The 12538-nt window shown below is 42.7% G+C and overlaps 1 protein-coding gene across 1 annotated transcript in view; it reads right to left on the bottom strand.

Annotated features, from left to right (window-relative positions):
- Positions 1 to 12538, bottom strand: part of SLC37A3 (solute carrier family 37 member 3) — a 47367-nt gene that overhangs the window by 29652 nt on the left and 5177 nt on the right. Inside the window, 2 exon segments of the mRNA XM_040471797.1 lie at positions 4039 to 4147; positions 5547 to 5708. Of these exon segments, the coding sequence (XP_040327731.1) occupies positions 4039 to 4147; positions 5547 to 5635 (198 nt within the window). The 5' untranslated portion in view covers positions 5636 to 5708.

Below are 12538 nucleotides of genomic sequence, written 5' to 3'. Positions count from 1 at the left end.
GTGGTATCGCTTTCCGTGAGATTCTGCTGGGGAAGAGCAGCTGTGGATGAGCTTGAGACAGAGTGTTGAGGACACCCTGAATCCCGCTACCCTCTCCTGGACAGCTTAGACTCAATCACACTGCTCTCATGGAAGGACTGTACTGTCTGGGGAGGTAAGGCTTTTTAATTTAAGAGAACAAAATCTTGCTTACAATTTTCAGTCAAGTTGTCCTCAAATATTAAATTTAACCATTACCTCCTTGCTATCTCTAAACATAGATTTTATGTTCTGTTCCCTATTTTCAGTGTTCATCCATATCAGTGGGATCCATGATAAATTCTCAGGTGAAGAGACTGTGTGTGCTTAATTCTTTTTGTAAAGCATCTAAGATAGCTATGCATTAAAATGAAAACTATAGGGGCGCCTGGGTGGCGCAGTCGGTTAAGCGTCCGACTTCAGCCAGGTCACGATCTCGCGGTCCGTGAGTTCGAGCCCCGCGTCGGGCTCTGGGCTGATGGCTCAGAGCCTGGAGCCTGTTTCCGATTCTGTGTCTCCCTCTCTCTCTGCCCCTCCCCCGTTCATGCTCTGTCTCTCTCTGTCCCAAAAATAAATAAACGTTGGAAAAAAAAAAAATGAAAACTATAATAAGTAATTTTTCATGATGCTGTTCAGGACACTTAAATGTTTAACGCTATGTTAGCAAACTATTTTTCAGAATAATTTTACATAAACCCCTGGTTCTTTTTTTTTTTTTTTTTTTAGTTTATTTATTTTGAGAGAGAGAGAGAGAGCATGAATGAGCAGAGGAGGGGCAGAGAGAGAGAGAGAAAGAGAAAGAGAGAGAGGGAGGGAGAATCCCAAGCAGGCTCCATGCTGTCAGTGCAAAGCCCGATGCAGGGCACGATCTTATGAACCGTGAGATCATGACCTGAGCTAAAATCAAGAGTCAGATGCTTAACCCACTGAGCCACTCCGGCGCCCCATAAACTTCTGGTTCTAAGAACTCTTCCCACTTCAGACAAGAAAGCAAGTCTCAAATGGAGGCTAGCGCTGACAGTTACAGACACAGAAGCACAGGAAGAGTGAAAAGTACATATCACCCCAGCTGTTCCACTCCCAGCAGTAGGCTTAGAAAAGAAAAGGAAAGAAAAAAAACCCAGACCTTAAAGTGTAAAGAAAGGAATGGAAGGTCAGCACTGCTCTCCACGACAGCAGAGACGGAAATACAAAGATCTCCAGGATAAGTCTGAACGTGACTTCTATATAACCAACCCATCCAAAGTACTTAACCCACAGTTCTGAAAAACCAGAATGGTGAAATCTATTTTAGCAGCAATTAGAGTAAGTAAATAAATAAACACCTAAGCAGAAAAGTTAATACAAGTCCCACAAGAGATAATAATGTTAACATGGTTACTGGCAATAAAGAGTTAACAGAGCAGGCCTGAGACTGTTCTCCTCAAAAACGCCTACTTGTGAGTTTGGCCCCTGGCTGGCACCTGAGAACTTGGATTTTGGGAATGTTCCCATCCTTTCCTACTAAGAGTGGTTCACTGTACCTAAACTGTTTGTACAAACAATGTGGTTTACGCTGAACCTTTCCTCCTAGGCGTCTGGAATTTTTGTACATGTCAGGCACAAGGTGCCTATGTGACCAGTCCCAATAAAAACACTGGGCACTGAGTCTCTAATAACCTTCCCTGGTAAACAGGTTGTCACAACCTGTTGCTGGAAGAATCACATACATCCTGTACGACCCCACTGAAAAAGTCCTCTTGGAAGCTCGCACCTGGCTTCCTCCAGAACTCAGCCTATGCTTTTCCCTTTGCTGATTTTGCTCTGTATCCTTTCAGTGTAATAATCCACAGCTACGAATATGACTATAAGCTGAGTCCTGTGAGTCCTCTTGGTGAATCATCAAACCTGGGGGTGGTCTTGGGGGCGGCCAAACTCAGTTACCTAAAAAACAAAGGCAGCCTTAGGCAGCATAACCAGAAACTTAGTGCCGAAATCAAATCCTATTGCTCTGTATATTAATCAGACTGCACCTGCAAAATCACATTCAGCACACAGCACCACTACGCTACAGTTCAAGGAACCATGCACGTTGGCCTAAATGAGAGAAACTTAGGAAGAAAGGTCTTCTCTGAATATTCAACAGGCTGTCACGCAGCAGGAATCGACTACTACGAATGGCTCAGAAGAAAACCCAAGATCAAAATTAAACAGCAGAATACTTTTCCCTAATATAAGAAAGAACTTTCTAGAAGTATTAAAGCAGAAGGTGAGTGATCATCTTTCAAAATGACAAAGAAAGCATCTATACTGGCTGAGAGGTTAGAGCACATGACCCCTTCAAGGGCACTCCAAGGTTTGTGACAAGTCATTTGATCATTTAGATGTACTCAGGGAGCACACAGCACTGTCAAGACTCAGTGTGAAATCTAACCCTCTATTCCTAACATCTTTCCTTTTAAAAGTTCCTGTTATGGGGCACCTGGGTGGTCAGTCGGTTGAGCGTCCGACTTCAGCTCAGGTCATGATCTCACAGCTCATGAGTTCAAGCTCCACATCCAATTCTGTGCTGACAGCTCAGAGCCTGCAGCCTGCTACAGATTCTGTTGTCTCCCTCTCTCTCTCTGCCCCTCCCCTGCTCATGCTCTGTCTCTCTCTGTCTCAAAAATAAATAAAAACATTTTAAAAAATTAAAAAAAAAAAGAAGACATGCCAAGAATATTAATATGTATCTACAATTCCACATAAGTAGAACTCAAGGTATGTGGTAAAGAATGCATGGAGTGGGGCACCTGGGTGGCTCAGTCAGTTGAGTGTCTGTCTCCTGGTTTCAGCTCAGGTCATGATCTTGTGGTGCATGAGTTTGAGCCCCGCATCAGGCTCTGTGCCGACAGCTCTGAGCCTGGAGCCTGTTTCAGATTCCGTGTCTCCCTCTCTCTCTGCCCCTCCCCCGTTCATGCTTTGTCTCTCTGTGTCTCTGTCTCTCTCTCTCCTCTCTCTCCCTCTGAAAAATAAACATGAAAACATTAAAATAATGCATGGAGTGGATTTGTATATTGAAATAGGGTATCGTAAAGAATAGCATCTCCAGGGGTGCCTGGGTGGCGCAGTCGGTTAAGCGTCCGACTTCAGCCAGGTCACGATCTCGCGGTCCGTGAGTTCGAGCCCCGCGTCAGGCTCTGGGCTGATGGCTCGGAGCCTGGAGCCTGTTTCCGATTCTGTGTCTCCCTCTCTCTCTGCCCCTCTCCCGTTCATGCTCTGTCTCTCTCTGTCCCAAAAATAAATAAACGTTGGAAAAAAAAAAAAAAAAAGAATAGCATCTCCATTCCAACTGGTCATCAAAGGATTCACTTGATCCATAATGAATTCAAAGAAGTGGATACATACTCCCTGACTTCTAGACTCTTAAGCAAGATACAAACAAATGAAACAATCACAAGGTACCTAAATACTGAGACATTAAACTATGTAACACACCGGACACAGTTCAGATGGGGGGGGCAGGAATTAGTGGAAGCTAGGAAAAAATTTGATAGAAAAAGTGGCATTTTAGGGGCGCCTGGCTGGCTCAGTTGGTGGAGCATGTGACTTTTGGACTCTGGGTTGCAAGTTCAAGTCCCATGTTGGGTGCAGAGATTACCTAAAAAAGAAGAAAAAGTGGCATTTTATCTTGCCACAGAGGGAAAAGCCAGATTTAGATGGGAAGGAAAAAAGAGAAAGAGCCTAAAAAAGAACATAAGCAAAATCTCAAAGGCAGAAATGAGTACAGGTGCTTGTGAAACTCAATTAAAAAACAGTCTCACCAGAACTGTGTCACTTCAAAACGGTGAGAAAGCAGCTGGATAGAACGGTAAGTAAAACAGGTCTGAGTCAGGGCAAGCTAAGAATCAGGCAGAATAGTTTGGATTTTTATGCCATAGGAAACAGCCATTTTTCAGAGTCCTAAGCAGATGAATGAAACAAACTAGAAGAATTTCAGAGGAATTTAGGGGTGGGCATGGCTCGCTTCCTGAACCCGTCCTAGCACTTTGTTCCACTTACCTCTACAGGCAATCTAATGGACTTGTTAAAAGCACTTGGGGTCCACTGCTTAGAGATACTGACTTTGACATTGCTAAAAGTTTTTCTTGATGCGTGGAGCAACGAATAACTGCAAAAGAGAAAAGAAATACAGCTGAATGAATAGCAAAGAAAATGGCATTCAATAAAAACCCATTTTTTTTATTCAATTTTAGAATTCTTCTCTTAAAAAAAAAAAAAAGTTTTGCTTTATCAACTGAAACAGTCTGCCAAGCAAAAGAAAAACTTAACTGGGGGTGCCTGGGTGGCTCAGTCGGTTGAGCATCTGACTTCAGCTCAGGTCATGATCTCACAGTTCTCACAGTGAGTTTGAACCCTGCATTGGGCTCTGTGCTCTCCGTCCAGAGCCTGGAGCCTGCTTCGGACTCTCTGTCTGCCTCTCTCTCTGCCCCTCCCCCACTCACACTCTGTTTCTCAAAAAATGAATAAATGTTAAAAAATTTTTTTTTTTTAAAGAAAAACTTAACTAGTCTTCTTATATAAGCCCCTGTGTTCACTCCTAACTTATCCCTCCACCTAGAAGACAGATACGTGATTGATCCCAACCAACTTTAAATCATGGAGGCAGTTCTGTAAAGAATTTTAAGTCTTTAGCAACCACTGGCCCCTTGTTGTTGTACTAGCCACTCAGTAGCTTTCTCTTGAGTCCTGTCTTTTCCTCATATTGATGCCTCCTCTCATCCCCAACAAACGGCTATCCCTAAAAAAAGCATCCAAAACTACCTATCAACTGTTACACAATTAGAGAACCATTTCCTAGTTCTGCCTTAAAACAACCAAACAAACCTATCACATCATTTGTGGTGCCTTCAATAAAGATTAACCAAAGAAAATCTACCCAGAAGAAATCATCAAAACAGCTGAGCCACAGGGTTATAAGTAACATGGCTCCTAAAACCAAACAGCCTGGTTTATATCATCTATGGACCACTAAAGAGAGCCACTGAGGGCCACAGAATCACAAATACTGATGATTCCTTGGTCACGCTCCTTACAATTGTCTCATACAATTTTTACTTTACTTCTCAAGGATGCACAGGGCATATCCTGAACACGTGCATCCTGTGTTCTGAAGCTCCTGGTTTTAGTAAAGAAAGAATTTCATGTTGAACCACAGTTTCTCAACCGTGGCACTACTGACATTTTGGGCCCTGAAAATTCTCCGTTGTGGGAGGCCAGCCTGTGCACCGTAGGGTCTGTAGCAGCATCCCTGGTCTCTATCCACTCCAAGTGGCACCCCTTCCCCCAGTGTGACAACCAAAAATGCCAAACATTTTGGCCAAATATGGGCAAACACTGCCCACGGGGCTACCAAAAAGTACAACAGAAAGAATAACTAGCCAGTTCATAAGCCCATGCCAACTCGTGCATTCAACACTTGCCATGCAGTAAGTACCTCTCCCAAACAAACAAACAAACAAACAAACCAAAACACACAAGAGAACAGTTTTAGCAATCCATCCACATACCTGAAGAAGGTGAGCAAGAACACAACAACGTGATGATGGCTGAATCGGGAGAACAGAGTTCCTCTTTGAAAAATATTTGGCCAGGCCATAGTCTTCCTGACCTTCCTTCTCACCTCTGACCTCAAAGTTTGGACAGTAAATTATTTACATCATTTCTTCTTTCTGGAAAGACAAAACGCATTATCAACATTACTTAAAATAGGCAGTTAATCTAAAAACTGAATTATGTAGACTTATAACCAGTCAGCATATTATCAGGCCCTGAAAAAAATTTCACATGGGCTAGCTGACACCAGAAAACTAGATTGATAACTATGTTTTATAACAAGTCCTTAAAAAGAAAAATCCTTGACAAAAGATTGCATACTAACAGAAAGAACTCTCATACAAACTGGTAAGAAAATCACTAATTCAAGGCCAGCTGGCTGGCTCAGTTGGAAGAAGGTGTGACTCTTGATCTCAGGGTTGTGAGTACTTAAATAAAATCGCAGGGCTGCCTGGGTGGCTCAGAAGGTTAAGTGTCCGACTCGATTCTGGCTCAGGTCTTGACCTCACAGTCATGAGATCAAGCCCCAAGTCAGGCTCAGCATGGAGCCTGGTGCTTACTTGGGATATTCTCTCCGCCGCCCCCCCCCTTAAAAGAATAAACTTTAAAATAAAACAAAATCTTAAAGAAAAGAAAATCACTAATTCTGACAGAAAAATGAGGAAAGGAAATGAATAGACAACTCAGAAGAAATGAAATGTCTATTTAGTTTATCAAATAAAAGCTCCAATTGGTCAGCAATACAAGAAATATTAATTAAGGCAAGAAAACACTTATATAGTTAAAAAAGATTGTGCTCAATGTAGTTCAAGGTCTAATGACTCCTAAACTCTCATATACTGCTGATGGAGGTAAAATGTAGTATTACAGAAGACAATCTGGCCATAGTCATGAAGAGCTTTGACACAAAAATTCTATTTCCGGGGCACCTGGGTGGCTTAGTCGGTTGAGCAGCCAACTTCGGCTTGGGTCATGATCCCACAGTTCGTAAGTTAGAGCCCCGCGTCAGGCTCTGTGCTGACAGCTCGGAGCCTGGAGCCTGCTTTGCATTCTGTGTCTCCCTCTCTCTCTGCTCCTCCCCTGCTCACATGCTGTCTCTCAAAAATAAAGATTAAAAAAAAAAAAATTCTATTTCCAGGGACCTATCCCTAAAGAAATACAAGATGCATTCAGCTCTATTAACAAAGGTAGCTTTCACAGTATGTCAAAGAAGCTTTTTTATGTTAAAGAAACGAACTTTGTGTCAGTCATAAGGAAATGGGTAAAGAGGCAGGGCCACTCCCATGCCCTCTGTCTCCACCGCTTTCTCTCACTTCTCCTTGGTTCTCTCTGAAAGCCGCATCCATGCTCTAATACCCAAGAATTAAGCACAGAGTAAGCATCTAAAATTTAATGTCTCCACTTATAATTCTGCAGAGACAACCTGAATATGCAATTAAAAGAGGAATGATTTGGGGCGCCTGGGTGGCGCAGTCGGTTAAGCGTCCGACTTCAGCCAGGTCACGATCTCGCGGTCCGGGAGTTCGAGCCCCGCGTCAGGCTCTGGGCTGACGGCTCAGAGCCTGGAGCCTGTTTCCGATTCTGTGTCTCCCTCTCTCTCTGCCCCTCCCCCGTTCATGCTCTGTCTCTCTCTGTCCCAAAAATAAATAAACGTTGAAAAAATAAATAAATAAATAAAAGAGGAATGATTAAATAAACTATGGTATATCCATATAGCTGAATATTTTATAATCATCTGACATGAAGAATTGAGGCTTTTTAGTGACATGAGAAAATGGCAAGTGAAAAAAGGAAGAAATGGGGTGCCTGGCTGGCTCAGTCAGTAAAGCGTATGACTCTTGATCTTGGGGTGGTGAGTTCAAGTCCACGTTAGGCATAGATGACTTACAAAAAAAAAAAAGTAAGATATGACTTATAAATATCAACTCAACTCTATGTTTACATAATATTTACAAATAAATAGGGAATACACTAGCTCTCTTTGCGTAGTAGGATTATGGGTAATTTTAATTTTCTAAATGCTTTCCTAAAAAATCTACAATAAAAGTATATATTACTTTTATAAGCAGAAGGGAAAAACATCCACAGCATTGGTAAAGTCTTGTAATTCACTTGCTTATTAAGAAAAAATAAAGTTAAATTAACAAAATGACCTGTATGCTACATGTACTGCAATAGTTGAGGTAGGAGCCAAACTCAAGAGCTCCCAATACTGAAATTAGCAAGTCACAGGGCTTTGCTTTCAAGGCTGTGTGCCTTGTAACTTCTATTAGACTCATGTTTTCACCAGCCACAATTTAGGAGAGGTAGCCAAACCGTAAATGCTGACAGACCCACCAATTGGCCATTCCTGAAACTTTTGGATAAAAGGTACAAAGGTGAGGTGGTTAGACATTATAGTGTTTGACTTACTGGCTATAAGCCTCTGGACACGCCAATCTCTATGAATCGCATGTGGTAGTCTATAAAATGTCCTGTCTCTTTTGAGAGTTATAAGACTAAAATAAACAATGAATGTAAGTAAGGTATTATTAAGATAATTATTTTAGCCACTGATCTGCCCAGGATTAATCAAGCCCACAGCAGAATGTAGCTAATTTCATTTAATCTTTCTCCCTGAAAAATGTTCACAAAATAATGAGCCGAGTAGGATTTTAAAATTCCACTTACAAAACGTAATAAACTTTCTGTCTGTAATTCCAGAAAGTTACAAACCCGAGAGCTATTAGTGTTACTGCTAAATTTACCTCCATCCCCCAAATTAAACATGAAACCCAGTGGAACTCAAAGCTTTGTGTAAACTGTAGCTCTTTGAACTGAACACATACTTTCACACCTCAAAACAGTATGCTGATAAGAGTTATGAAATTCAGTAATTTATCAGGTAAAATAATTCCAAAAATGTATGCTCCAACAGATTGCGATTACATTGCTTTGGCAATAATGGTTGTGTATTTCAAGGCTCTGCAGTTACATTAATAACTTTAAATGACTACCGAGCTGTTTGAGACCATCTGGATTTCATTTCTAATAAACCACCTTTTCCTTAGTTCCGTGACATGAGAGAAAAAGCTTAATAAGTACACCAGGAAAATAGTTTTAGGTAATCACCTGCTGCTGGCAGGATGCCATTTAAAATGAATACTATTATAACATCTGGTCCTAAGTAATTACAATAATTAATAATAATGATACCTTGCACTTATATTCTCTACATCACAGAAGCGATTTCTAATCATCTGTGAGCTCTGTGACCCTGGGAAAGTGCTGAGAGTTTTTGCCAAGTCGGAATCCATCAAGCCCATTCTACTTTCTGAAGACGTTTTCTTTACTGCTCTGAATACAGACTGAACAAATGTCGAACATTTTCCAAGTGTATGTGAATGCTGTCATAATTAATAAAACCAAAATTCATTTAAGTACTTCTAAATTCAAAGTAGTTTATCATTTAGCATTTTCTCAATGGATACTGAATATACAACTATCACATGAGAACAAGAATTAGCTTTTAAAAACAAAACTTACTAAAAATAAGATCCCTGCCATCAAAAAGGGTCCAGAATCACTGAGCCATGCTCACTCCTTTTCAAAACGAGTTCATAATCATGAACTCATCTGATTTGTGATGAAGCTTTTTTGAGCCCCAGAAGATCACGCATACAAGGTATTTTCCAGAATGAGACACTCTGCATTGTGTGATCAACGCTGAATAAAAGACATGGAACGTGTCCAGATGGAAGGTAATCTCCCCCTTATAAAACAATGCCTTGGACTATAAAGCGTTCCAAAACTGTTACTTTCTATAGATGTTCAGAGCCCATTTCAACCCCACAGCAGTAAGAGTTCAGGCTGTCCTGTACCAGGAATGCTGTGGGAGACACGGGCTACAAAGCGGAAGGGGGAAGGCTGGTAGGACAGATGGCCCGCGGAAAGCATCTCGGCCCCCCACGGCCACGTCCTCTGACCCAGTCCTCACCCTGCCCCAATCAGCTTCTCTGAGCTCATGCCGGGGGCTCTACTGCCCGCTGCCCCTCAGCCCTGTCACCTACTGACCTCCCGGCACTCCGCTGTCACTACAGACAGCGCTTGCCCCGCTTGTCTTCTGCCACTGCTTCGGTCTCCGTGCAATATCCTGGTGGCTCATCTATCACTCCCCAGTCCTCTTCACCACCCATCTTTTCCACTATAAAACCCCACAATTTTATAGAGGTTTTCCACAATAAAAACCCCACCCAGTAACTACATCACCTCCCCCAGGCAGATTTCAAACACCCAACCTTCTTCCCTTCCAGAAAACTCCTTGCTCTCCTACTTCCCACTCACCAGTCATTTTACCTCACCAAAGCTCCCAATTCAGTCACCTCACCATTTTCCCATCATCCGTTACCCTCCTCTTGTCCTCAGTTCCTTCTTCACCAACTTAGAATCTATCCAACTCCCTTATGGGCCTTTTTTTCTTGCCTCTGTCCACCTACCCTGTACTCAGGCGGCTGCAGTTTGCCGGAGAAAAATCACACAGGCGGGCCGATTTCACTTTTTAGATTCAAAACCACAAACCTCAAAGGGCATGCAACACTGCCCAGCATGACTACACTTCCCCAATGATTCTGCTCTCTCAACCTCTAAGACAATTCCACACTTCTCTCGTTAAAGCTCCAGCACCCCTCTCTCTCAACCAGCGCGACGCTTTCTGGCGACGCCCAGAACAACGGCTCTAACTCGGACCCTCCAGAGTTCCCGACGGTCCAGACAACGGTCCATTTGATACGCCTCAGGTACCTGAAGCAAGATGCTTCACTTCCTCCCTCAAAACGGATTCCTCCCCCAGGACCCCCCACCTCATAAATGATACTACCATTCCGCCAAGTTGCCCAAGGGAACCAGGACTTATCCTTCATTTTTCCTTTTCTCTCTCTCAGCTTCCACAACCAACCCATCACTAATTACCTCCAAAATACATCCCAAAGTATTCCTCCTCTCTCCATCCCCACTGCCACCACCAAGATTAGCCACCCATCCCCCACCAAGCCTACCCCTAAAGCCTTCTGCAGGGTTTCACCATTTCTATGTCTACCCTGCCCCCAACTCATTCTACACACATCGGCCAGAAATATATCTTAAGACATAAACCAGCTCCCACCCTCTGCTTAAAACACACTGATAGCTTCCCAAGACTCAGATAAAAATACAAAACAATTTGCCATGCCCTTCAAAGCCTGAATACCCCAGTCCTCTGTAGTAAAATGGGAAGGTTAAGGGGAGGAGAGCAGTGAACTGGACAGCTGTGGTTTGCAAAAGGAGGCTAAGGATAAAGGAGGTGACTGCCTGAGCAATGCCTTTTGAGAGAGTGGGTGTTTCTTTTTTAACTGTTTTATTGATTGTCAATAGGTCACGCATGCATAAGGCAGAAGATTCAAAAGACATCGAAGGGGTACCAGAGAGTGAGGTCTCCCTCTCTGATCTCATCACCCCGTGCCCTTATAGGTTTCTTTGCACCCCTGCAGAATACATGCCTGTGCATCCACACCAGGCATAGCTCCTCACTCACACATACACAAAGGAGCATACGACACACTATTCTGCACCGTTTTCTTTTCTTCACTTATCAGAGGTGGGAGATCTGCCCCTATCTGCACCTACAGGGTCACCACATTCCAATCTCCCACCGGACATCTGGGTGGTTCCCCATCCTTTGCCACCACGAAGCTAGCCACACTTCGACACAGCAAGGAGCTAGCCCATTTCCTTCCTCCCCACCCTCGCCAGGGCCACACCTCCACACTCGCTACAGCTACAACGTCCCCACACCGAATTCTTTTCTTGTCCCTGAGCCCTTCCTTGCTTGAGGTCTTTGCATTTGCTGTTCCGCTGCCTGAAATGCTTTTCTGCTGGTTCTTTGCGAATGGTTTGCTCTTTCCTTTTCTTGGCTCATCCTCACATCATCTCCCTCAGTGGTGTGCCCTGATCGCCCCGTCTACAATGGCCGGGGCCGTTACTCAGTTACCTGTCTCCTCTCTGTCTCTGCTTCTTCCTTTCATAGCATTGTTCCCAATCAAATTATCTGGGTTAACGGTTTACATGTGTGTTGTTCGGCTGTAAGCTCCACAAAAGAACGGCCTCATCTGTCTTCAGTCCATGGCTACATCTCTGGCACCTAGTAGAGCATTTAGAATGGTCCATAAAGATTTTGTGCACGAATGAATTCTTTGCCCATAACCAACACCGAATACTCTCAAAGCACCAGGCACTGTGCTAGGTACTTGCCTTGCATTACTGTATTTAGTTCTCACATCTTATAAATAAGAAAACAGATTTTATAAAGTAGTATCTCTTAACAGAGGAAGCGAGCACTCAAACCCAGACCTGACCCTAGTCTCTATGCTATACTATATAAGAAAAAAGGCTAAAATATCTGAAGTTGGGTAAAACACAGCAATTAGAAATAATCTCACCTTAAGCTCAGAAGTATAAATCCTGAATGGGGGAAAAAAAAAAACCCACCTATTAGTAATAGTGGTTACACTATTACTATACTCAAATGAGAAGGACATTAGATGGGCAATTACTTCACTCTTCAGACTTCAGTTTTTACATTTGCAAAGTAAAAAGATGGTGTGTACTAAAACAGAAAAAGGTAGCTGGAAGAGTAATGAACACATAGCTGAGTTCGATTATTTTGACAGTATTGTGTGTGTTGTAATTTAGCACCTCAATGTTTGACACAAGTAACTTTTTCATCCCACATCATCCCATTTGAAGCCATTCATCTGTACCACACGAATCCTTTCACTCAAAACGCAAGCCTTCTGTAATTTTTGTCTCTTCTTAAATTGTTTCATTACCACAGATGTAAAGTACCTAGCACTTCCCTGTAAAATTCTCTTGTCTTATTCCAGGCTTCCTAAAACTACATTCTTCCCACCCATTTTAAATATACTCCAAAGAC

This window comes from Herpailurus yagouaroundi, unplaced genomic scaffold (assembly GCF_014898765.1).
Source record: "Herpailurus yagouaroundi ecotype Mexico unplaced genomic scaffold, PumYag 100, whole genome shotgun sequence".
In the NCBI taxonomy this organism is placed as follows: Eukaryota; Metazoa; Chordata; class Mammalia; order Carnivora; family Felidae; genus Herpailurus; species Herpailurus yagouaroundi.
This window is presented reverse-complemented; position numbering and strand designations above follow the sequence as displayed.